The following is a 27,516-nucleotide window of genomic DNA, read 5'->3' as shown; positions in this document are numbered from 1 at the left end:
CTCCGGCAGGTAGATGCGGGCGGTCTCTACTGCGCAAGGTCACGCAGGGTTGAACAAAATTACTATAAAGTTAATCAATCAACTTCGTAAAAAGTTGTTGTTATCTAATAGGTACTATTAGGTAACTGTAAGTATTAGTATAACAATACCACACCAGTAGTAGTAGTAGTAGTAAAACACTTTATTGTACCAGAAAATAATACAACACACAGGAAAAGAGCTTATTACAAGTACAAAGGCGAACTTATCCCTTATCTCAGTCAATATTGAATACACAAAAAAATATTATTCATATATTAGTCTCATAAGCGCAATACTAGATTGTGTAACGATCCCGAGCAAAATGAGATATTCACGGGGACGGCTTTTCACATCACGTATGTGGTAATTTATATGTTATACTTAGATATTATTTAAAACAAAAACGCACTTTCTACTACGTACCATTCAAGTAGATACGTGTTTTTTCTTAAATACTGACGAAATAGTATGTCTGAATAGATGGTTCCACAATATTTAAGTAGGTACCAAACTTTCGAGATAAGATAGATCGCATCATCTACCTAAATAAAAAACAAGTATTTGGTTGCAAAGTAAATAATGTCGTTACAGGTAAATCATTATTGATTTTAATGCATCACTATATCTCACTTTTACCTAACGCTGCAAAAATATAAGTATAAAAACCACTTACTTTTCTGGAAGTCTAGGAATTGTGAAGAATGTTATATCCGGATTTTAGAACTGTTCTCCATACATCCATAAACACTACAGTAACGAAATGACCTCGGCACTGACGTCATTTTCACACACACATCAAAACAGCGCGCAAACGCGGCCCCGACTGTCCAGCCCAATAATTACCAGTTTCGCATGTTTTCGCTGCATGCGAGGGGAGGGAGGGGGACACACCGCGCGGCGTGAAGTTTCTAAGAAGAGTTATTACTGGTTTATACTGTGCCTAAAGGGTACTTCCAGTCGACCTAGAATCTTGAAATTTGGCATGAAGCAACGTTTTATAGCACACATAAAGGAAAAATTCCGAAAACCTTAAATTTTTAGTTACATTACAAAATATATATTTTTTAATAAATATAAACTTATTACTTTTTTCCTTGCAGGTTTGTACGGAATCCTCGGTGCGCGAGTCCGACTCGCACTTGGCCGGTTTTTAGGGTTCCGTAGTCAACTAGGAACCCTTATAGTTTCGCCATGTCTGTCTGTCCGTCCGTCCGTCCGTCCGTCCGTCCGTCCGTCCGTCCGTCCGTCCGTCCGTCCGTCCGTCCGTCCGTCCGTCCGTCCGTCCGTCCGTCCGCGGATAATCTCAGTAACCGTTAGCACTAGAAAGCTGAAATTTGGTACCAATATGTATATCAATCACGCCAACAAAGTGCAAAAATAAAAAATGGAAAAAAATGTTTTATTAGGGTACCCCCCCTACATGTAAAGTGGGGGCTGATTTTTTTTTCATTCTAACCCCAACGTGTGATATATCGTTGGATAGGTATTTAAAAATGAATAAGGGTTTTCTGAGATCGTTTTTTGATATTATTAATATTTTCGGAAATAATCGCTCCTAAAGGAAAAAAAAGTGCGTCCCCCCCCTCTAACTTTTGAACCATATGTTTAAAAAATATGAAAAAAATCACAAATGTAGAACTTTATAAAGACTTTCTAGGAAAATTATTTTGAACTTGATAGGTTCAGTAGTTTTTGAGAAAAATACGGAAAACTACGGAACCCTACACTGAGCGTGGCCCGACACGCTCTTGGCCGGTTTTTTTTTTGTGATGATGAGACTCATTGTACCTACTAAAAGCTAGGATGAAGCTAGATGAAAGACGAAGGCAGTGTTGCCTTGTTACAATTGGCCTCATGTCCTTACAGTTTTGCAAGAATATAAATATTTGGCTTTTATGACTGACGCCAACTTTTCTGGCTTCACTAACCTAGGTTAATAGTATCTAATTCAAAACTAAGATCAATATTTCTACTTGTCTTCTAATCAGTTTAATTGATTTAGAGCGCCGTGGGATAGAAATACTACCAAACTTATAAATCATATGCCACCGAGGAGGTCTCAGATCCCCGTTACATGTACACCCCTTTACAACTCTTTGATGTTATTAATAGCCACGCAACGCACGCTTACAGCTTTCCTGTCCTTTCTACACATTTCTTCTTGATATTTCAAGCGTTTCGGATCAGGTGGACCAGTTTAAGTGTAACTTAGCTCTGAAACCATTAAACCTTTTTTTTCTACTCCCGAACTGTTATTCGTCATTTACAGGGTCGTGTATAGATCTTTAAAACCCTACATAAAAGTCTATTCCCCAAAGCCAGCGTCCGCCGGCTTTCCGCGCATGCGCGCAGTATCGAAAAAACTGAAAACGCATTGTTTGGCTTTGTAACCATGGCAACGTCTTATAACGATACAGCGCGCGTGCGCGGGAAGGCTTTGGGCAGCTGAGCTGACAGTGCAAACCTTTGCGTCAAAATACAGGAAACAGTGTGAATTTCACGAAAGTTATTCAAGAAAACTATTAAAAACTAAGTGCATGGTCGTAGAAAAAGTATTATATGCAACGGTGTTTAACTGAGTCAAAAAATACTCGTGGCGTCTTAATAACAATTTTCAGCTTCGCCTCAAATTGTTACCCACGCCACTCGTCTTTTTTGATCTCCTTTAAACGCCTGTTGCATAAAATACTATAATGCTACAGTCTCTTTTTACGACTCCACAGGTGTTGTGAAACCCCAACACTCCGTACCCTTATGGAGTTTTGCATTGGCAACTTTACTCACGGACAGGAACGCAACACTAGGTGGAAGTATTTCCCCTGTTGGATTCTGCTCTAAATCTGGAATCAGAGATCATCTGATAACCTTATTTGAGATCACTCTTAAATTAGTCCTGTGAAGGCGAAAGCTCGCTTGCACGATAAGAATCACTCAGTCGGGATCATTCATGCTAATAAGACTTGTGCGTCACAAGAACTTTGGCAACATACGTCGTTTAAGATCTAGCACGTCCAATGTTGATATTTAGCAACAGCCGTTTTATATGGATATCGGAAACGCTTTGATGGATCAGCTAAACAGGACGGGAGACGTGATGTGATTTAAGTGGGGTTAATGGCCCGACAATGAACTGGACTTTGGAGACTGATTCAGATTCAATTATTGGTTCTCGGATATTACACCATAAATCGTCTAAAATATGCTAAGGCCAGTATAAAAAAAAAATATAGGACATTCTTACACAAATTGAGGCTCACGGTAAGCTCGAGAAGGCTTGTGTTGTGGGTACTCAGACAACGATATATATAATATATAAATACTTATATACATAGAAAACATCCATGACTCAGGAACAAATATCTGTGCTCATCACACAAATATAAATGCCCTTGCCGGGATTCGAACCCGGGACCGCGGCGTAGCAGGCAGGGTCACTACCGACTGCACCAGACCGCAACCGGTCGTCAAATCTCGTATATATGTGTGTATGTGACATCAAGTAAGCAACAGTCAGAAGTTCAGGCCCTGAGACAGTGAATACATGTAAGGCATTAATTTACATGCGCATAATCGAGCGGACGCCGGCTGGTTACATAAAGTAACCAGCCGGGTATGTAGTGAAAAACTAGAAATGTTTTCTTATGATTGGTGGGTCACATACGAAAAAGTTCGCAGTTTTTGGTTACGTACTCCTTGCTTCCTACCTGTTGAACAAAAGTGACCCGAAATTGCCGCCCGAAAGTGACACTTGCCGTTCATTGCCTGTACAACTGAGTAACAAAAGCCAGAAATAGGCACATCATTGTCTGTATCACGGTGGCGAAATAGCTCACTGATAAAATACTGTCTTCACAGACACAAAAATATACTGATTGGTGATTGAACCTAGTCACACCGGATGGAAAGTGTAGACGGAGTCTAAGATGGAACTCATCATTGGCCATAGTATCTTTAACAGATGCTTTTTGCAGAGATTTTTTACGAGAGAACGGAGGTACGGCGCATCTTTTCTTATGTCTTGTAAAGTCCAGCACGGCACTACCGGCCACAAACATCGCAGGTGAGGCGCGTATCTGTTGATGGTTCCTGTGGATTCCGAACTCTTTTCTGCCATAGGTCATCAAGCCAGACTTCATCATGTCTCTTCATTCCATCCTGCAAAAGATGACGCAAGTCACTCTATTGAGTGCTTCCGCTTCCCAGGTGCTTGGATCGATATTAAAGGCCAACATGTCGCGCTTGCAGGAGTCCTTAAAGCGAAGCAACGGGCGTCCGATTGGTCTCTTGGCGTATGCGATTTTGCTTAGCATCACTGCACGAGGAAGTCTGTCTGGGTCCATACGTAAAACGTGCTGGCCCAGCCACCGCAGTCTATTTATCAAGAGTAGTTTAATTTTGACGGACGCTTATAAATAACGCTATTAGCATATCAGCTCCCGACAAAACTATGAGGAACTTTTAATCCATGCTTGATTACATATAAATCATATAATAATTGACGATTGTATCAATAACCCGTATCCCAACCGGTTCGTTACTAGGTCGCCTTACATCACGTCGACCCGGTGAACTCTGCCTCCGCAAGACTAAATGAGTCACGCGCTACACTGCAGCGAGCTTCGAAACGGCTTACACCTTTCTCTTTTACTCTAATGAAAGTGGAAGAGTGACAGAGGAAGATGGTTGCTATTTGCAGACAACTCTGATTAAGAGATATTTTGTGCTATAGGTAAAATGTGACGTTCCATGTAATTAGGTTCGAATTTGTGAAAGAAAATTTAATAAACAAAGAGATAACGATGAGTTTAGGGTCTGATAATGACAAGTTTATGTTGGCAGAAAACAAAACTGAACCATAGCATAGGTATTAAACGTCTGATGACATTAAACAAAAATAAAAGTCTTCCATTCGCGATACCTTCTATTGTCTACACGATATCCTACGCGTTTGACCTGTCACCCCGTCTAACATCTTAAACAGCTCAAACAAAAGTTAATTATAAATAATAGGTATAACTTGGCTCCATATTTAAAAAAAAATTCATGCCACATCCGGTTGATAGATGGCTATTTCACAGTGATATTGACACTTGACACTTCTGTGCCTATTTCTGGGTTGATGAGTAACATTGTCTCTCGGCGTCAATATTTCCTTGTCGAACAGGCAATGAACAGCGAAGTGTCACAGTCGGGCGACAGTGTCACTATTGTGAAATATGCCACAAATTTCGCGATCGCGATGGTTGGTAAACAAGCTAGGACCTGTTTTTTTAACCCCGACGCAAAAACAAAGGGGTGTTTATAAGTTTGACGTGTCTGTCTGTCTGTGTGTGGCATCGTAGCCCCCGAACGGATGAACCGATTTAGATTTAGTTTTTTTTTGTCTGAAAACTAAGTTAGTTGGGAGTGCTCTTAGCCATGTTTCATGAAAATCGGTCTACTATGTCGCAATCGGGGGTTTTTTCAAAAATTTTCATTTCTTGCTATATCCCCCACTATCTATTTGGTAAGTTATACAAATTTAAAACATTCTAAATGTTATTCTCGAACAGTTCAGCAATCCTTATATTCTCGATTTATAAACAACTTCATTGCGTTTTGTAATAGCCAGTGGGTTACCAGTGTTAGGACCTTTGACCGCGGCAGTCAATGAATTCACTGGCGACTGAAGAATAGTTGAGACTTGTATCGTGAGAATCTTGAGATAACCTATGGTGACTCACTGAAAATACAAAAGACTGTAATTTACAATTTATCACTTCGTTTATCTTAACCTTGTTTGCATTCTGAATGATAGTGTTCATAATGACACGCGGATTTGACAATTATGCCTTTTTTTTTTGACGGAGTGGGAATGCTGTTACGCACGATGTGTGGGACTCGCCGTTTCTTTCCCCTCCCTAGCGAGAGGGGGGAAACTTGGCCCTACCCATTAAACCCACTCCGGCGTTTCATCCTCTCTGCCGTTCGTGAGGGCGCGCTGGGATCGATGTATGTTCATCATGTCATTCACCACAGCGCCCTCCGGCATTGCCCGGGCTTGCGACCAAGGCACCCGCATGAGGAGGGGGATCAGAAACGCTTGATCCCCCTCTCTGCCATCAATCAGGGGGGTAATATCCATTAGGGCTCGAGGCGAGCGTACGCTCTTCGCCTTCGACCCTGCCGCCTGCGAATTTGACAATTATGCCTTACCTGGAATGCCCGTGTGGTGAATGGTAACAATTTCATCACCCCTTTTCTTCCGTGCGTGTCATAGAAGTCGACTGTGGGGTGCGTTCGTTCGTTCGTGGTGAGGGCAACCCCGGCAACCTTTCACTGCAATATCACAATTTCTGTTTCTTTCGACCTGTTAATTGCACTGAAACGGGAGCTGTTTCATGTATTCTGCCTACCCCTTTTGGTAACCTTTAATGGGATGTCCACACGAATCATAGTACGCGTCTTCATCGCGAATGATGCAATTGGACGTCGAAGCCCAGGCCCCGTAGCCGAATGGCATTTCTGCGACGCGAGACGCCGCAGAAATGTAGTCTGGCTCTGTCGCGTCAATACGCAAGAGCGATAGAGATAGATAACTACGAAAGAGATATTATCGTCAGCGTTTCGTGAGCGTTTGTACATTTGACTACGCACACAGTCATCTCTATAATTTTACAAAATGGTGCAATCTCTTAATCCAACTCTCTCTATTCCAGGTGCGGACATGTCCTTCCAGGGCGAATATGCGGCGTCCGTGCTAGGGCTGGGCGGGGACGCGGCTCGAGAGGAGCCCGCGGCGTCGCCCCGCCCCGCGTCGCGGGCGCTCTACCCGCCCGACGCGCCGGCGCCGCCGCCCGCGCCCGCGCACCGCCCGGACAATGCGGATCCTAAGTTTAATAATAACGTGAGTATCTAAATCATCAGCTCATAGCTGGGTGTTATACACTGAATGTAAGGTGTTACAGTGGCCTACGTCGCGTCGCGGGTGCTTTACCCTTCTTTTACACCCCCACTCTTAGTTTTAATAACACGCATCGCGGATGCTGACCCTCCTGACGCTCCGGCGCCATCACCGCCCCACACCGCCCGGATAATACGGTCCCTATCTTTCATAACATAACCCGTAACAACGTAGAACAGATCATCTGTTCTTGAATGTACAGGAGTGGACAGGGACACTAGGTACTCGTGAAGAAAGGTCATCGCTAGGGTTCGGTTGATGGAAACGCTGCACAAAAAAAACGAGTGCTATGGCGTCTAAACGGCCACCACGAGCGCTTTACCCTCATGCTCCGGTACATAGGTAAGTAAACTGTTATCTGGTGTTTAGAATATATCACTCGTCTCATGGAGTTAGAAATCAACACTTGAGATGAGCGGTAGTTTCGTTTTTTAGACAGGTCTCAGGTCAGAACGAACTACTAGCGACTTTAAAGACCTCGTTGACTTTATAACTTCTGTCGCCGATCGTTAAACGTCTGAAAACATACATGTCAGAAAACGTTATAGTGTTCAAAGAGGGCAATAATCGAGCAGCGTTACGACTATAATAACTCCTAAGCCACTCAGATCCGGCACCAGACTGATTCTGTAACAGATTTACGACTCTGCGCATATAAATTTGTTGTACTGCTCATATATATTATGTACTTAGCTATAGTACAAAACACAGCTCAAGTCGTAATACACGGTTCACGACTACCCTGTCCAAACGGTTCCTACTCTAAAGTACAGCCCACTGTAAATATACAATTAAAATCAAACGACACTTCTTATGTTTTCTAGTTTGGTCTTCATCATAATATCAATATGAGGCATTCGTAAGGCGTAAAATACACAGAAGGGACGCACGTCGTTAGACGCGGAACGGACGCCCGCCTGAGTGTAATTTAAAAAACTTCTCGTCAGTACATTTTGTATAGGAAAGACGGTAGACGCGCCTCAAGCGACGCGGCGCCACTGTACTGAGGGGACGTTTTAGGATGTTTTATTTTAGGGATTTAAATTACACTCCGGGGTCCGTTCCGCGTCTTACAACGTGTGTCCTTTCTGTGTATTTTACGCCTAAGATTCGTCTAAAATTCTTCATATTTTTGGCCTAACCTCAAAAGTACGTACTTAGTCGTAGATGAAATAATGGTACGTTACGTAGTGCTGGCGTAGCCTAGGGGGCTTAGTTCGCGGTATGCAAATGACGTTAGTGTACCTGTCCAAATCCCGCCTTCATTATTGAAGGACCTTGTCACTGTCTAGAATATGACTATTTTAATGCATACTTTTTAGTGCCAACGAGGTTTCTTCGCGCAAAACGATCGAACCGTGGGGTCGGAACGCTTTCCTACAAGCGTTTCGATCCCGCGGACCGAGGTTTGACCCGTTTGACCGCCGACTTACCTCATATCTGTATATTCCAGCAACGGTTCCCGGCGAACAACTCCGCGGCCAACGGCGTGGCGGCGGAGGAGGAGGTGCTGGACCTGCGCGCGCGCGACCCCTCCGTCATCTCCGTGGGCTCGCAGCACTCGGGCGCCTCCGAGACGCAGGGCTACCTGGACGCCGTCAGGTAACCACTCCCAACTTAGATCTTTCCATTCAAACATTTCAAACTAAGTAAGGCCTGAGTCCACGCTCATATTCGGCGTGCGGCGGGGCAGGGCGTACGGCGTGCATCTCAAACCCTATTAGGGATGACGACTACGTACAAAAAATAGCATTCTGTTTAGTCCGTCAGTTAGATCGTCCAAAAATATAGAACACAATATTTTTCGCTTTTTCTAATTAATGAAAAAATATAAAGATATAGAGCATCAAAATTCCGGAGTGGAGGCTTGTGACGTCACTTCGAAGTAAAAATTGTACCTAGGCGTGACGTTACGCGAAACTTCAACGCACTGTACCGTCGTCATTTTTCGTTTACGAGAAAAAAGAAAAAATACGTGTCTAAAATTCTTTGATAATCTAACTGACGAACTAATTCGTTTTTTTTTAGTCGTCTCGCCTATTGAAGCCCATAGTGCTCATACAAGCGTCCTGAGTCGACGCTGCATAGATTATATGCACACTCGTTCGCCCCGCTTGCACGTCTCGGCGAACGCTTCGCACCGAGCGTCTGCTCAGGCCTAACGGCTCAGCCACGACATTGGTCTAAGCGCGACAGCGGTGAGCGGCGGCCATACATTGGAGCGAGACACAGCGATGGGACTTTTCATTCGCACGTATGGCTGCCGCTCACCGCTGTCGCGCTTAGACCAATGTCGTGGCTGGGCCGTAAGGGTGCGCTGTATGGAATCGAAACTTACAAGTAGTATTGCAACGCAAAGCGGATCAGACGTGTAACGCGGTATCTGCGATCGTATCCCTTCCGCAACGCGACAACGTGACGAAGGCTTTAGATCTAAGGAGAGCCTTTGCCCCTTTGTGTATGTTCTACCACTAGGACAATAGTACTTTTGTACGTGGTGGACTGCTTATAGTGACCCTGCGACACTCCACCCAAGGCGGAGACGGAATTCGTTAGTGGTTTTAGACGGTTGTTACGAAACCGTTCAAAAACCACCCTGGTTTTTGATCCTGTCTTCGTTAAGTTAAGATATTCATTTTTGTAATTAAAAATCAATTTTCAATTTTATAAATTTAATAATAATAATTCATTTTAATTCTAATTCATTATCATGTAACTGTTGACATTTCAATTTGTATATTCTTTAATTAAAATATTCAATATTGTATTCAAGTTGACATTACGCATTGCAAATCATCAGTATTAATTTATTCAATTTTTATTTAATGTTCATTGATAATTCTATAATTCATTTATACTACTTGCATATTTTTCAAATAAAATATTCATTGGAATGTATAACTGAAATCATATTTCGAATCACTTATTCACAAATGGCAATATTTAAATTTATTATTTATTTATTTATTTTTGTGTTGTGTAAATAATTTCTGTTTTCACTTGTCACGAATAAATGATTTCTATTCTATTCTATTCTATTCTATTCTAAAATTCAAATCTGACAGCTTTTGAGAGCTTTTCAAAAACTTACGGTTATTCCGCCTCCAACGACATTCACTGCACAGTGTCACTTTTCTTTGTCCGCACAATTTGCATTTATTCACATTTTTTACAATTTGGAATCCATATCCACGCAATTTGGATTTTACATGGTCCATTCGAGCCTTCGAAATTGTGAGGGGGCTAGATTGTGGCACCGAGTCGAGCTCCACATATTCAACGGGCTTTCTTCAGCGAAGCCGTGGGTCATCCAGGTTGGCGTAGGGCACATCCAGCTACGTGCCAGTTCCGGAGCTACCACTCATCGCGTCCCATCAGTCAGGAGCGACGAGTGAATTCATACACAGCACCCGCCGGACACACGGAGCATCCCACTACAGTGGGAATTCACCGTAACCAGGACAGTTACGGAATCCAGCCAATTCAGCGCCAACTAGACCAGTCCAGGAGTATTCAGTGGAGATCAGCGGGAGCCAATATTCAAGATCCAGCAGCATCCAGCACAGGAGGGAAAACGAACAAAGTGAGATCGTTCCATTCCTTTCTTTTTTTATCCACATTCCTTTGTTTTCTTCATTTTCTGTGTAGCTGCAATATTCATTAGGTATTATTCAGTCATACCTATTCAAATACCAAATTCATTGCTTTCCCATTCAGTGCAGAAAGTTAATTCATTGCCATAGTTTGGATTAGAAGCCACTAGGCATTTCGATAGGATTATTCACTAGAGATATTCATTTTAGTAGGTATAACCTCTTGACCCAGTTCACAGTAATACATAAGATTTTAATATTAACTGTCACATTCACATAATTCCTATACAATACGATAACAATAATTCAATAATTTTGTAACTTTATTACGCTAATTTCAATTAAAAACTTCAAAAACAATAGGCAAACACGTTCTTAAAACAATCTTGATAACTAACTGCAGTGCAAATAAGTCGTAAACAAGATTACGTAATACAAGTGCATAACTTGATTCTCATAGCAAATAGTTTTAGCGCCTGGAGATTTTTTAAGAGCAAAGTTTTTATTTAAGGTCATAATTTGTACCAATATTTATAGGCTCATTTTTTAGCATTTTATTATGCCACAATGTCATCGGAACATAATTTTCATAAACTTAATTACAAGCTTGGACTTATTAAAGGTAAACTTACTGTTTTTCACAATTTTGTGTCGCAACTAGCTGTTGAACCGCAAGTAAACGAGTTACAGCTTGCAGAGCTGCAGCTGCGATTTGACAAAATAAGGCCTTTGTACAATGATTTCGAGAATTTGCTGCTAGACATAGGCATATTGTCAGAATGCACAAGCGGAGAGTATATAGAGGATGAGCGGGCACTCTTCGAAGACATTTACTTCGCTAGCATGTCGAATGCACGAGTGCTAATTCATAAGTATTCAAAACTTAATTCAACAGTGAAAGTGTCCACTCAGGCTATCAAAAATATGTTAGATAGCACGATAAACACACAAGTATCCATATCCGCGCATAAAACTCCCTCAAATACAAATATTCAGTTTATGGTTAGGGAATTAGATTCAAATGTTCCGAGAGACAGTTGTACGATACAATGTCAGTGTCCGAAAGCTGCTCATGATCAGCAAGCCACAACATCCATCACGTTGAATGAGCCGCCGACAGATGGCTATATAATTCACAGATGCAATCCCGATCGTGTGGCGGGAGCACCGATCAACTCCATGTACGGTCACGTCATTGATAATTCAGAGTTGCTCAGTTTCAATCATCATCATTATTGTCATGTGCACATCTTGATATTCAAGTATTACCGTCTCACTTTCTTGCATGCAGGGCCTTTGTTGAACATGAAAACGGTACAGCTCTTGTTATGTAACTTAACAAGAGAGCGTGAAGCACTAGAGGATTCACCTATTCATTTACACATTTTTCACACATTTTACGCACATTCACATAGGTACATCTACTGATTCAAATTTCACCCAAACAGATTCCAGTCTCCTCCTCCTTCCTTCCCACTTCCTGATGGGCGATCCACACATTTCGTTCCACGTGCACAGATTGCAGCCTCCAAGACATCACCGCTACGTGGCACACAGCAGCAGGACAACTTGGAAGGCATCCATGGCAGCGACGGTATCTCACGGTCTGCAACAACGTCTACCCTCCCCCTCGGCATACAGTTGAAGTCACAGACTTCAAGGCGGGAGCATGTTACGAAACCGTTCAAAAACCACCCTGGTTTTTGATCCTGTCTTCGTTAAGTTAAGATATTCATTTTTGTAATTAAAAATCAATTTTCAATTTTATAAATTTAATAATAATAATTCATTTTAATTCTAATTCATTATCATGTAACTGTTGACATTTCAATTTGTATATTCTTTAATTAAAATATTCAATATTGTATTCAAGTTGACATTACGCATTGCAAATCATCAGTATTAATTTATTCAATTTTTATTTAATGTTCATTGATAATTCTATAATTCATTTATACTACTTGCATATTTTTCAAATAAAATATTCATTGGAATGTATAACTGAAATCATATTTCGAATCACTTATTCACAAATGGCAATATTTAAAATTCAAATCTGACAGCTTTTGAGAGCTTTTCAAAAACTTACGGTTATTCCGCCTCCAACGACATTCACTGTACCACTTTTCTTTGTCTTTTCACAATTTGGATTAAAACCAGCACCAAACTACAGTCCGCTTATTATTTCACCATCAATACGAAGACCTGAGACCAGCGAAGATTTTACACGGTAGTCCTCCTAGTTAGTCCGTCATCGCTCCTGGTCCCCCGGACAGGATGGCATGCGTAAATGCATTTCCCCAACGTTAAAAAAAAAGACAATAGTATTTATGCGCTTCGAAGAATTGCTTGACATGCCAAAGACCAACTTATAACAGCACCAGTCACCAGTGAGGCAGGACGCTCATCCTCACGCCTTGTACAAAACAATAAATAGTAAAGCAATTTTCTTCCGTGAACTCTCCAGCTGTGGAATGAGCTCCTAGTCAAAATTTTCCCGAGATGACAAAAATGGGGTTCTCCAAAAAAAAAAATGAAGAGTAGACGACGCGGTTGTTCCAATATGCTATTCGGTAGTCATAATTTCTATCACTTAGGGCCGGTTGCATCCAACCGTCTGTCACCGTTAAAGCGTTCGTAAAATTGTATTGTATGGGAAGTTGTATGCTGCGTGACGATGTGTCTGCCAATGGGGTTGACGCAACTGGCCCTTACGGCTCAGCCACAACATTGGTCTAAGCGCGACAGCGGCGAGCGGCGGCCATACATTGAAGCGAGACACAGCGATGGGACTTTTCATTCGCACGTATGGCCGCTCGCCGCTGCCGCGCTTAGACCAATGTCGTGGCTGGGCCGTTAGACTTTTCAATCACTAAAAGTTATATTATCTTGTACCACGTGGAGGGAGTCAGTGGAGAAGGAGGCTGGCGCAAGTGGACTAGGCTGGAAGGATTTGGAAGCAGTCGCAAAGGATCGCGTGAATCGAAAGTGGAAGATTCTTCTAAGAGCCCTATGTCCCTAGTGAGGGATAACAGGAATACAATCATCATCATCAAAAGTTATATTTCTCTATTACCTGTTCCTTCCGTTTACTCATGTCAATTTAACATGTTCCAGATCAACAGTATCCGTGTACTCGGGCAACTCGAACTCGAGCTCCGACCGCGACATACTGGACCTGTCCATGCCGGACAAGAACTCCATGACTGAGGTGTGCTACGTGTGCGGCGACGAGTACAAGCGCGGGACGCTCTGCAACCTGCACACCAAGGAGCCCAAGGACAAGAGCGTGAGTCACTTACCTTATCAACTCGAACTCGAGCTCCGACCGCGACATACTGGACCTGTCCATGCCGGACAAGAACTCCATGACTGAGGTGTGCTACGTGTGCGGCGACGAGTACAAGCGCGGGACGCTCTGCAACCTGCACACCAAGGAGCCCAAGGACAAGAGCGTGAGTCACTTACCTTATCAACTCGAACTCGAGCTCCGACCGCGACATACTGGACCTGTCCATGCCGGACAAGAACTCCATGACTGAGGTGTGCTACGTGTGCGGCGACGAGTACAAGCGCGGGACGCTCTGCAACCTGCACACCAAGGAGCCCAAGGACAAGAGCGTGAGTCACTTACCTTATCAACTCGAACTCGAGCTCCGACCGCGACATACTGGACCTGTCCATGCCGGACAAGAACTCCATGACTGAGGTGTGCTACGTGTGCGGCGACGAGTACAAGCGCGGGACGCTCTGCAACCTGCACACCAAGGAGCCCAAGGACAAGAGCGTGAGTCACTTACCTTATCAACTCGAACTCGAGCTCCGACCGCGACATACTGGACCTGTCCATGCCGGACAAGAACTCCATGACTGAGGTGTGCTACGTGTGCGGCGACGAGTACAAGCGCGGGACGCTCTGCAACCTGCACACCAAGGAGCCCAAGGACAAGAGCGTGAGTCACTTACCTTATCAACTCGAACTCGAGCTCCGACCGCGACATACTGGACCTGTCCATGCCGGACAAGAACTCCATGACTGAGGTGTGCTACGTGTGCGGCGACGAGTACAAGCGCGGGACGCTCTGCAACCTGCACACCAAGGAGCCCAAGGACAAGAGCGTGAGTCACTTACCTTATCAACTCGAACTCGAGCTCCGACCGCGACATACAGGACCTGTCCATGCCGGACAAGAACTCCATGACTGAGGTGTGCTACGTGTGCGGCGACGAGTACAAGCGCGGGACGCTCTGCAACCTGCACACCAAGGAGCCCAAGGACAAGAGCGTGAGTCACTTACCTTATCAACTCGAACTCGAGCTCCGACCGCGACATACTGGACCTGTCCATGCCGGACAAGAACTCCATGACTGAGGTGTGCTACGTGTGCGGCGACGAGTACAAGCGCGGGACGCTCTGCAACCTGCACACCAAGGAGCCCAAGGACAAGAGCGTGAGTGACTTACCTTATCAACTCGAACTCGAGCTCCGACCGCGACATACTGGACCTGTCCATGCCGGACAAGAACTCCATGACTGAGGTGTGCTACGTGTGCGGCGACGAGTACAAGCGCGGGACGCTCTGCAACCTGCACACCAAGGAGCCCAAGGACAAGAGCGTGAGTGACTTACCTTATCAACTCGAACTCGAGCTCCGACCGCGACATACTGGACCTGTCCATGCCGGACAAGAACTCCATGACTGAGGTGTGCTACGTGTGCGGCGACGAGTACAAGCGCGGGACGCTCTGCAACCTGCACACCAAGGAGCCCAAGGACAAGAGTGTACGGAGGACGTTGGGAAGGATGTGAATCAAACAAACATTAGGCTCTAACTGAACTGTATTGGGTACAAGGCATGGTTATATAGAGTACATAAGGTTGAGTATACAATGAATATATGTCTTACCACTACACCTCCCATGGGGAAGGGAAAAAAAAGAAATACAATTCCTTTTTTTTTTTTATACGAGTCTTAGATTTAATTACTTAATTACCTAGTAAAGTTATTTTGACATTAATGTATTCTTTCTTAGTTACAATTGGTCACGGTACATTTTTGTACGATTTTTGTGTATGACATCAAGTCTTCCATCTTTCGTTATTTGAACATTAGGAGAGATATCTTTTACTACTTTAAATGGTCCGGAATACAGCGCATCCAATTTTGTCCCTGTTTCATTTTTTACTAGTACTAAATCACCTGTTTTATATGTTATAGGATTTACATATGAATCATACTTTGTCTTTCTTATATTCTTACTTAAAAGTAAATTTTCTCGTGCTTCGCTTTGTGACAATTGCAAACGGTATTTTAATTCGCAGGGATAATTGTCAAAATTGTAAAGGGGCTCAACGTTTGATGTAATGTTACTAGGAAGTGAGCATATTTTTCCAAAAACTAATTCGTAAGGGGTAAACTTCGTTTCAGAGTGTACTGCCGTATTATAGGCAAAACACCAGAAGGGCAGCCACTGGCTCCAAGTTTCTGGGTGATTTTCGGTTTGTATCCGGAGAAAAGACTTCAAATGTTTATGTGTTACCTCAAGTGCGCCAATTGACTGGTGGTGGTATGCTGTCGAGGACAACTTCTTAATCTCTAGCAACTTACATGTTTCTTGGAATATAGTCGACATGAATTCTTGACCTCTGTCTGTGGCTATTTCCTTTGGTACACCGTATCTAAGAATAAAATTACAAACTAGGGCTTTTGCAACTTCTGTCGCCTGTTTTGTGTATAATGGAATTGCCTCAATATATTTCGTCAGTTCACATTGCAGTGTTAGTATGTATGAGTACCTATTATCGTCTGTTTCTAACGGTCCCACTAAATCGAGGTAAACCTTTTGAAAAGATGTTTCAGCTGTAGTAGTCAGTGACATAGGTTCTTTTACTGGCAAGGAATACTTATTACGTTGGCATTGATCGCATTTTGCTACGAATTTTTTTACGTCGTTATCAATGCCGGGCCAGTAGTAATATTTTTTGATCTTATTAATCATTCTCTTTACACCCGCGTGTCCACTGCTGGGCAAAAGGTGGAAGTCATTGATAATGACACGTTGGTCATCTTTATCAAATACCTTTGTTACATTATTTAGAACACATAGCCTAAGCCCTGAATTATGTTCAGTTTTGGTCATTTCCTCTGCCAGTTTTTTAATAAAAATATCGTTGTCATTATTTTTAACTATACACAATTGACTTATGTTTTCTTTCATACACATTTCATTTAATTCCTTCACAAACTCCGCTCGCGTTATTAGCGGTAATGAGTTGTAGTGCTTTATGTAAATGGTTTGTTTATGGCGAACATAACATAATATTTTACTTTCATTGGTAATTATACCTTTTTTCCTCATATTTTCTATGCCTATAGCGTCACTGAAAACTAACTCTACCGATTGTTTTGGCTTAAAATGAGTACTTACTACTTTTTGATTCGTGCTATCAGACCTAACATTAGCGTGCACTATATCTGACGGTGGACACATATTTGCCAACTTACGTGCCTGTGCCCTTGTCATGACGTGAATGTCATGAAATTCTTTTAATTGTTCGGATGTTACAGTAATACGAGACAACGCGTCCGCAGCCGCATTATTTGTGCCCTTTACATATTCAACTTCGAAGTCATATTCTTCTAAAACCATTCTGAATTTCATTAATCTACTAGATGGGTCTCTTAGATTAAACAGATAGATTAACGGTTTATGGTCTGTTTTTATTTTGAAAGCTCGTCCGTACAAATATGGACGGAAGTGTTTGATTGCCCATACTATAGCCAAAAGCTCTTTTTCTATAACCGGATAATTTTTTCTGCTGGATTTAAAGTCCTACTTGCAAAAGCTACTGGTCGTCCATTTTTGTTCGACAATATAGCACCGATCGCTTTATTAGACGCATCGGTTTGCACTATAAACTGATTTTCTTCTGTTAAATTTGGATAATCAAGAACTGGTGGAGTTACTATATGTTCTTTCAATGAATCAAATGATTTCTGGCAATCGTTATCCCAAATAAATGGTGTATTTTTCTTACACAAAGCATTCAAAGGCTGCGCTATGGCTGCAAAATTGTAAACAAATTTCCTGTAGTAGTTAGTGAAAGCTACAAATCTCTTAACCTCTTCTGTATTTTGTGGGCGCGGATAATTTTTCACCACATTTATTTTTTCTGGATCTGGTAATATTCCTTCGTTTGAAATGACGTGACCTAAGTAAAGTATTTTCTTTTTTAGAAAATCGCATTTTACTGGATTCAATTTTAATTTAACCTCCCGCAATCTTTCGAATACACTCTGCAAATTTTTGTTATGACTTTCTAAATTTCTACCAAATATAATTAAGTCATCGAGGTAAATTAAGCATTTTTCATAATTTAGTCCAGCTAAGGCGATATTCATCATACGCGAGAAGGAACTGGGGCTCGATTTTAATCCTTGTGGCATACGAGTCATTTGATATTCCCCTGAGGCGAATGCTGTTAACTTTCTACTATTTTTCTCAAGATCAACATTGTAGTAACCCTGATATAAATCTAAATGGGTGAAATATATGCTTCCAGATAATGATTCCAAGATTTCAGTAATATTCGGCAGTGGAAATTTGTCATCTTCAATAGTATTATTCAGTTTTCTATAGTCTACTACTAGACGCCACTGTTTTTTGCCGTTTTCGTCCAACTTCTTAGGGACTAATAATATTGGGCTAGACCATTCGCTTTTACTGGGTTCTATTATACCTTCTTCAAGCATTTTATCTAATTGACGCCTAACTTCTGCCCTTTGAGAAAATGGTAACCTATAAGGCTTTGTGAATATTGGCTGGGTATTTGGTTTCAAAGTAATGGAGTGTTGATATATGTCTGTGGTAGTTAGAGAGTCTCCAGGTAAATGGAAAATATCCGCATATTTTGCACATATACTCTCGATTGTCAATTGTTCTTCTTTATTGAGGTGGCTTAGCTTTAGTTTTTCAAATAAATGTTTAACTCTATCAGCATTTTTTGTTACGTTACCAAAAGCGCATAAATCGTAGCCATTAAGGTTATGAATCGTGGGTGTTATGCTTTCCAATGATATATCAGTGTCAGTAACATTTAATATTCTTATCGGTATCACTCCATTGACGGGTGTCGCAATTGAATTTGCTACGTATATGCCTTCTTGTATTGTGTCTGAACAAACTACACAATCCTCGTTAAATTCTGTTTCTACATAGTGTACTGATTCGCACCTTTTGGGAATATTTATTGCTGTATTACAGACTGTCGTTATAGGTATAGAAATAAATGTTTCAGCATTTATTTTTAATCTTAATTTATTATATTCGAAATCTATATTAGCTTTATACTTCCTTAAAAAGTCGCGACCTAATATGCCGTCCGATTCCACCGGCAATGTTCTGAATACGTGGAACTTATGTTGCACATCCCTGTCTCCCAATTTGAGAGTAAGGTAGACATATCCTATCGTTCCTGCCCTTCCACCGACTCCATTTATGACTATGCTCTCAGTGTGGATTGGAATTTTGTGTTTAGCTACATGTCTATATTTGATAGCAGACAACGATGCCCCAGAATCTGCTAGATAGGATACTGACGAAAGGTGTACGTAACAGTCGCTGTCAGTGGCTAAAATTGTATGTTCTGGTTTAGTCACGAAAAAACTGATTTGGGACTTCCGGTACGAGGTTTGCTTCGTCTGAGTTATCCTGTCACGGTCGCCATGTACGGAGGACGTTGGGAAGGATGTGAATCAAACAAACATTAGGCTCTAACTGAACTGTATTGGGTACAAGGCATGGTTATATAGAGTACATAAGGTTGAGTATACAATGAATATATGTCTTACCACTACAAGAGCGTGAGTCACTTACCTTATCAACTCGAACTCGAGCTCCGACCGCGACATACTGGACCTGTCCATGCCGGACAAGAACTCCATGACTGAGGTGTGCTACGTGTGCGGCGACGAGTACAAGCGCGGGACGCTCTGCAACCTGCACACCAAGGAGCCCAAGGACAAGAGCGTGAGTCACTTACCTTATCAACTCGAACTCGAGCTCCGACCGCGACATACTGGACCTGTCCATGCCGGACAAGAACTCCATGACTGAGGTGTGCTACGTGTGCGGCGACGAGTACAAGCGCGGGACGCTCTGCAACCTGCACACCAAGGAGCCCAAGGACAAGAGCGTGAGTCACTTACCTTATCAACTCGAACTCGAGCTCCGACCGCGACATACTGGACCTGTCCATGCCGGACAAGAACTCCATGACTGAGGTGTGCTACGTGTGCGGCGACGAGTACAAGCGCGGGACGCTCTGCAACCTGCACACCAAGGAGCCCAAGGACAAGAGCGTGAGTCACTTACCTTATCAACTCGAACTCGAGCTCCGACCGCGACATACTGGACCTGTCCATGCCGGACAAGAACTCCATGACTGAGGTGTGCTACGTGTGCGGCGACGAGTACAAGCGCGGGACGCTCTGCAACCTGCACACCAAGGAGCCCAAGGACAAGAGCGTGAGTGACTTACCTTATCAACTCGAACTCGAGCTCCGACCGCGACATACTGGACCTGTCCATGCCGGACAAGAACTCCATGACTGAGGTGTGCTACGTGTGCGGCGACGAGTACAAGCGCGGGACGCTCTGCAACCTGCACACCAAGGAGCCCAAGGACAAGAGCGTGAGTGACTTACCTTATCAACTCGAACTCGAGCTCCGACCGCGACATACTGGACCTGTCCATGCCGGACAAGAACTCCATGACTGAGGTGTGCTACGTGTGCGGCGACGAGTACAAGCGCGGGACGCTCTGCAACCTGCACACCAAGGAGCCCAAGGACAAGAGCGTGAGTCACTTACCTTATCAACTCGAACTCGAGCTCCGACCGCGACATACTGGACCTGTCCATGCCGGACAAGAACTCCATGACTGAGGTGTGCTACGTGTGCGGCGACGAGTACAAGCGCGGGACGCTCTGCAACCTGCACACCAAGGAGCCCAAGGACAAGAGCGTGAGTCACTTACCTTATCAACTCGAACTCGAGCTCCGACCGCGACATACTGGACCTGTCCATGCCGGACAAGAACTCCATGACTGAGGTGTGCTACGTGTGCGGCGACGAGTACAAGCGCGGGACGCTCTGCAACCTGCACACCAAGGAGCCCAAGGACAAGAGCGTGAGTGACTTACCTTATCAACTCGAACTCGAGCTCCGACCGCGACATACTGGACCTGTCCATGCCGGACAAGAACTCCATGACTGAGGTGTGCTACGTGTGCGGCGACGAGTACAAGCGCGGGACGCTCTGCAACCTGCACACCAAGGAGCCCAAGGACAAGAGCGTGAGTGACTTACCTTATCAACTCGAACTCGAGCTCCGACCGCGACATACTGGACCTGTCCATGCCGGACAAGAACTCCATGACTGAGGTGTGCTACGTGTGCGGCGACGAGTACAAGCGCGGGACGCTCTGCAACCTGCACACCAAGGAGCCCAAGGACAAGAGCGTGAGTCACTTACCTTATCAACTCGAACTCGAGCTCCGACCGCGACATACTGGACCTGTCCATGCCGGACAAGAACTCCATGACTGAGGTGTGCTACGTGTGCGGCGACGAGTACAAGCGCGGGACGCTCTGCAACCTGCACACCAAGGAGCCCAAGGACAAGAGCGTGAGTGACTTACCTTATATCTGCCTAGGGTGAGTAACTTGGGTACAGATGTAGTGCGAAAAGATTTGCCTTCGAATTGTTACGGAAACGTGCGAACGTGTCATGCTATTTCAGTCAGTCTCAGTACAAGATGTACTGACATTGACTGAACTAGCATGATAAATACGAACGTTTCCGAAGGAAACCCTTTTCGCACTATATCTGTAGGTACTAGGGATGTACCGACTAGTGATTTGGCTAGTCGGCCAGAACATAATTTTCGACTAAATTCACCAGAATTTTTGAATGACATTTTTGGTTCTTTAGCGCTTTTCATATTGTTTCAAGTTCAAAGGCCTATGAGAATATTTATACACATTTTCCATTTTAGCTTAAAACAGATAGTGATTCTGCCTATGAAACCGATAGTCTTAGATAGGACATTTATTTCTGTGATCATCATCATTCGCCTGCCCTTATCCCATTCATTTGGGGTCGGCGCAGCATGTCTTCCGCTTCCATACCTCCCTATCATCCGTCATTTCATCATTCACTTGCTTTCGCTTCATATCATCTCTCACGCAATCCATCCACCTTTTCCTCGGTTTTCCTCTCCCGTTACTTCCTTCCACACTCATTCGCAATGCCTTCCTCGTCACATGACTTTCAAAGGCATAATTAACGAATACGTACATAATACAACCATAAATCATCCGTTAATGTATTGTACTCTATGTCCTATGACTTATCAACTGCCGACTAATCGGCCTTTTTTGCCGACTAATCGCCGACTACAAATATGGCCATAGTCGGCTTTCCCGACTAGTCGGTACATCTCTAGTAGGTACCTTATATCGGCCAGCTCAGACCGAGACATACTACACGCCTGGAGAGGTGTAGTCTACACCTCTCCAGGCATTTAAAATTTTGAATTATTTTGACTGACAGTACTGACACCACGGTAACAACTTCGTGTTATATGTAGAGTTTCTCCCATTAAAAACCAAATAACAAAGAATATGTTCGTCTTAATACAAGTATTATGGTTCTCTGAAGGAAACACTAGTTACAAACTCAGAGAAGTGTCCACGAAGACTAAGAGAGATAAGGTGCTAACACGGGATCACGAAACACAAGCACCCCTTTCTCGATTCCGTCGTAGTTCCTCCGCGCCTCAATAGATGGCGCTGGTTGTTGCTAGTTTCGTATTTGAGTAAATAAATCTTCTCAATAAAAGACAATGCTACTTGCACCCGTGATAACTGCAGATTACGTTTTTAATGAGTTTATTTTCTACTCTATCTAATTAGTCTTAAGAATGTCGTGAAAGTTGTGTATTCTCGTTTATATTAGTAGTTCAGTGCAGGTGTGCTACGCGTAAGTTTAAAATTTGTCTAAATACTTTTTGCTTTATGTGTCTACGAAAAATCAACAATTTGGATAAATAAGCATGTTACAATGAGAACATACAAACCCAAGTAGGTAAAATAGCACTAGAACGCGTCAAGTTTTGTTTTTTTCCTACTATTTGAGAACATTTATAGCGTAAAAATATGGATATTTATTTATTTCAAATACGTTACACAGCAACTCAACACAAGTTGCTAAAAATATGTCCCATAGCTCTTACGTCGTAATAAAAGTGGCTTGTACTTTTCTTAAAAATCGAAATGTGGTTGACAAAAAAACTTTTCAAACAGTGCAACAGTATTTAATGTCGCATACGCTTAGCTACTTTTGAAGTTATGTTACGCCAACATAATCGAAATGTTTAACACAAATATATCACGGAAGTCATTCATGATTCTAATGTCATAACAAAAAAAAACTTCCTCGAAGTGACCCTCTCAATATTCAACCATACTGGCTTATCATAAAACGGAATTCACAATAAGCATTCTAGTGACGCATAGTATTGTATGTAAACAACACACTACAAAGGATAAAATAAACCTAATCTTAGTTACAATAAAGTTCAAGCCAGCAAATAGTACCACGATGTCCTGTAACTGTGTTTTTTTTTTTTAGGATTTCGGACAGCGAACTTGTGGTCTTTGACCTATACAGAGCAATCTATTCTATGAGAAATCGTTCGTTAGTATGAAAACGCATCGGAAATCTGAAAGCTTGCGTACGCATGGTCGTACTAACTATTGATGTGACTTCACCCTGGCACACCTCGGACACTGGCGATAGGCTTGTGCCGTTTCGTTCGTTGATCGGAGCGCTCCGATCTCGTTCAATCGCTCCCACGAACTAGTTCGCTCTTTTAGGTCTTTGCTCATTTAGTTCAGTCAGACCAGCGACCACTACGGTCGGAAAGATCAGAACGAATGGGACCGACTAGTGTCAAAATGATCGAATGTTCCACAGACAATAACAATTCCGGGCCGAAAGGTTGTAAGTAACCGAAGCTTAATATGAAAACTTGACGTTTTTGTGTCGCTTTGCTAAATACCTCGCTCCCGGTCGGCGCCGTCACACACTCTTTCTTGATCCAAACCGCTCGCGCTCGCCGATCCTATATTGAACTAAATGAGCAAAGACCGATTCACAGAGCACGGAAAGATTCAGTTCATTTCGGCCAATGATGGGATTTTATTCCTAACAGTTCATAGTTCGTGAACGACACAAGCCTAACTGGCGATCAAATATATGAAACAGGCGCGTTCCTAGCACACAGTCTCACGAGGTCCTGTAACCGGTTATACCTAGTTACGTTTGTGTACAACTGATTGAGATAAGAGTACAACCGGATACTATTGTGTAGTATGGGAAACGCTTACTCAGGACAAAGAGGATTGAGTATTATAGAGAGTTAACTGTCAAAGTAAAACGTGTAGACTGCCATCTCTTGACACTTGTTAGCTTGATATGTGTTAAAATATCAAATATTTTTATTAGCGCCATCTAGCTGAGCGTTCCCCAAAGTACCTTTTTCACTATGGTTTTGAGGTACATTTTTATTCTTATACTTTATCCGTCTATACGGGATTTTTGCTCAGGAGGAGCTTGTGGTCTTTGACCTATATCACCTATACGAGTGTGTAGTGGTGTAATTTTCAAAGTGAATGTTTTAGTTTATTTCTAACAGGGCACGTAGCCAAATGCACAAACATTATCACTCTTCCGTATTGGCGCGACAGAGCCAGACTGATTGCCTTTTCGCCTAGGCCGAAAGGCTAGGGCTGAATAATTATCATACTCACAGTTGGTAGAATCTCTGTTTACTACGTATCTAGACAACAACATGTTTTTCTCGCGACTCGCGTGACCTCTCGTGAATTTACTTGTGAATTGAACGTTTTATCTGATCAGTGATCACATAATGTGTCTAATTATTTTATTTACTTATTTTTCAATCATCTCACATACTCTAACGACATAGGTAATATTTGCTTTCTCGTAAACACGAATTTCGCAGCCATATTAGAAATACAATATATTTGTGATTATTGAATCATAATTGAAGTTATGCTCGACGACCCTGGGGCCCGTTTCTCGAAAGGTACAAGCCTTGTATTACAAGTGCGCGAACTGTCAAATCGTATGGGTTGTCATGGAAACACACTTGTAATACAAGGCTTGTACCTTTCGAGAAAGGGCCACAGGGGCCCATTTCTCAAAACAGAAAGTATCAAGCAAGCGGAAGTATCTTTCCAACTTGTCATATTAGACATTGACAACCACTTGTAAATTGTAACTTGTAGCTCCGAGAAATGGGCCCCTGATCATGATTCAATATGGACTCTATAGTTATATGATAAAGTATATTTTAGAATATTATCAATGATCCATCTTTTCTTAGACATGCTCTGATCGCATATTGTTGGTAAATTTTCTAAGATACGAATAAAGAAAAAAATCTGGCTTGCACATTTTCACTGTAATTTTAAATATGTAACACATTTTTTTTTAGTAACATATTGTGTATAATACTTTTCACTCAACGGATAACTGTTATTGACCTATGACTATATAAAAATACCTATGTAAGTTGAATATTTACGGCTGTTGTTGTCCTAAATACCAATAAATAAATAAAAAATAAATCTCCACATAATTTCACGATAATTGATTGATTTTTCTCACTTAATGGTCTCACCGGAAGACCAGCGCTGGAAGTCGCCAGCAATATGCTGAGGTGAAGCCATTTCGTGGCACTTTATTACTATTTTATGTCAGTGTAAAATTGTTTATTATCTGTGTGCTTTCGAATAAAAATATTCTATTCTATTCTATAATCGGTTGAAATTGCGACCTGGATGCGTAGCCGAATGGCACAAACGCTCACGAAACGAAACGCTAGTAGATATCTATCTCTATTGCTCTTGCGTATTGGCGCGACAGAGCGAGACTACCTTTCTCGGCGTTTCGTTTTCGTTTCGCGTCGGAGAAATGCCATTCGGCTACGGGGCCTGTAGAGGAAAACATTCGGACATAAGAAAGCAATTTAGTTTACTCGTTCCAAAATAGACTTTCCACTGGTGCTTTGTTTCATTTCATGTGCTAGGTACATCTAAATATATAAAAGAAGAAGCTGACTGACTGACTGACTGACTGACTGACTGACATATCAACGCACAGCCGAAACCGCTGGTCCTAGAGATTTCAAATTTGGCACGTAGGTTCCTTATATAGTGTAGAGGAGCACTAAGAAAGGATTTTCCAAAATTCACCTCCTAAGGGGGTCAAATGGGGGTTCAAAGTTTGTATGGGGAAACAAGATTAGTTTGACTATTTTATTCGAAACTTCACAAGAAGATTCCTTAAGACATATGACTGGATACGTGTTTCAGGTTTTTTGAAAATTTAACCCCTAAAAGGGTGAAAAGGGGGTGATAAAGTCAAAAAATCAATATGGGTATCGTTTTTATGGTTTATCGGGTCGCTGATCACGATAAACACAACGTTTTTAAAATCTAACGAGGCGGAAGTGAAATACCTTCTCCCCTGTTGTGGTGCAATGGGGTTTAAATATATAAAAGAAGATATTGACTGACTGATTGACATATCAACACACAGCCGAAACCACTGGTCCTAGAGATTTCAAATTTGGCACATAGGTTCCTTATATGGCGTAGAGGAGCACTAAGAAAGGATTTTTCAAAATTCTCCTCTTAAAAAGGTGAAATGGGGGTTCAAAGTTTGTATGGGGAAACAAGATTAGTTTGACTATTTTATTCGAAACTTCACAGGAGGATTCCTAAAGACATATGACTAAACACATGTTTCAGGTTTTTTGAAAATTTGACCCCTAAAGGGGTGCAAAGGGGGTAAAGTCAAAAACACAATATGGGTATCGTTTTTATGGTTTATCGGGCCGCTGATCACGATAAATACAACGATTTTAAAATCTAATGAGGTGGAAAGAAATTTTCTCCCCTGTTGTTGTGCAATGGGGTTAAAATATCCAAAATAGCCATAAGTATAGGTTTAGTTTTTATCTTTACTTCTGGTTCAAGAGATTTCAAATTGACACGGAAGTTCCTTAGAGGACCACTAAGAAAGGATTTTTCAAAGTTCACCTCCTAGCATGATAATTTGACAGGTAAAGGGACAGGAACGGGTTAGGGTTAGGGTTAGGGATAGGGATAGGGATAGGGATAGGGATAGGGATAGGGATAGGGATAGGGATAGGGATAGGGATAGGGATAGGGATAGGGGACGGGGACGGGGACGGGGACGGGGACGGGGACGGGGACGGGGACGGGGACGGGGACGGGGACGGGACGGGGACGGGGACGGGGACGGGGACGGGGACGGGGACGGGGACAGGGACAGGGACGGGACAGGGACGGGACGGGGACGGAGACGGGGACAAGGATAGAGATAGGGACAGGGATAAGAATAGGGATTGGGGTCGGAATAATCGGTCGGCAATCGATATCTAGGCAGTGTAAAATGCAGGTGGCTCAGTGGGAAGGGATTAGTAAGTAGGCATCGGCGAGTATCCTGAATCTGTAATAACTATTAAATTCAATGTGCTGTAAGAAGATCGTTGTTTGCTTGCCTTTTATATGTTTACATTTGCAATAAGTATAAGCAAAATGGAAAAAATTGTAAGCGATAATGCAAGAAAGTACTTTTTACCCTACCGACCATAGCGTCGAGATACTGGCTATGTGGGTTGTATGAAGTTTCCCCACTATAAATATTCATATAGGTAAAATACATACATATTCGTACCTACTACTTACGCTGTGGTCGCTGTGTAACAATTCTACAATCATTGCAAGAATTTCTTTTAAAACAATAGTAATATGTGTAAGGTACAGTCGGCCAAAAAA

At 42.6% G+C, this 27,516-nt stretch overlaps 2 protein-coding genes across 2 annotated transcripts in view; both read left to right on the top strand.

Annotated features, from left to right (window-relative positions):
* LOC125238057 overlaps positions 1 to 15,367 on the top strand; it is a 59,446-nt gene extending 44,079 nt beyond the window's left edge. Inside the window, exons 4-15 of the mRNA XM_048145346.1 lie at positions 6,720 to 6,907; positions 8,418 to 8,566; positions 13,675 to 13,846; positions 13,920 to 14,012; positions 14,086 to 14,178; positions 14,252 to 14,344; positions 14,418 to 14,510; positions 14,584 to 14,676; positions 14,729 to 14,842; positions 14,916 to 15,008; positions 15,082 to 15,174; positions 15,248 to 15,367. Coding sequence (XP_048001303.1) covers positions 6,720 to 6,907; positions 8,418 to 8,566; positions 13,675 to 13,846; positions 13,920 to 14,012; positions 14,086 to 14,178; positions 14,252 to 14,344; positions 14,418 to 14,510; positions 14,584 to 14,676; positions 14,729 to 14,842; positions 14,916 to 15,008; positions 15,082 to 15,174; positions 15,248 to 15,367 — 1,394 coding nt within the window. The remainder of the gene's footprint in view (positions 1 to 6,719; positions 6,908 to 8,417; positions 8,567 to 13,674; positions 13,847 to 13,919; positions 14,013 to 14,085; positions 14,179 to 14,251; positions 14,345 to 14,417; positions 14,511 to 14,583; positions 14,677 to 14,728; positions 14,843 to 14,915; positions 15,009 to 15,081; positions 15,175 to 15,247) is intronic.
* Positions 15,368 to 21,106: 5,739 nt separating this feature from the next.
* The window catches only part of LOC125238056, a 154,842-nt gene continuing 148,432 nt past the window's right edge, over positions 21,107 to 27,516 (top strand). The window contains exon 1 of the mRNA XM_048145345.1: positions 21,107 to 21,247. Within this exon, the coding sequence (XP_048001302.1) occupies positions 21,143 to 21,247 (105 nt within the window). The 5' untranslated portion in view covers positions 21,107 to 21,142. The remainder of the gene's footprint in view (positions 21,248 to 27,516) is intronic.

This window comes from Leguminivora glycinivorella, chromosome 22, assembly GCF_023078275.1.
Source record: "Leguminivora glycinivorella isolate SPB_JAAS2020 chromosome 22, LegGlyc_1.1, whole genome shotgun sequence".
NCBI classification, from domain to species: domain Eukaryota; kingdom Metazoa; phylum Arthropoda; class Insecta; order Lepidoptera; family Tortricidae; genus Leguminivora; species Leguminivora glycinivorella.
This window is presented reverse-complemented; position numbering and strand designations above follow the sequence as displayed.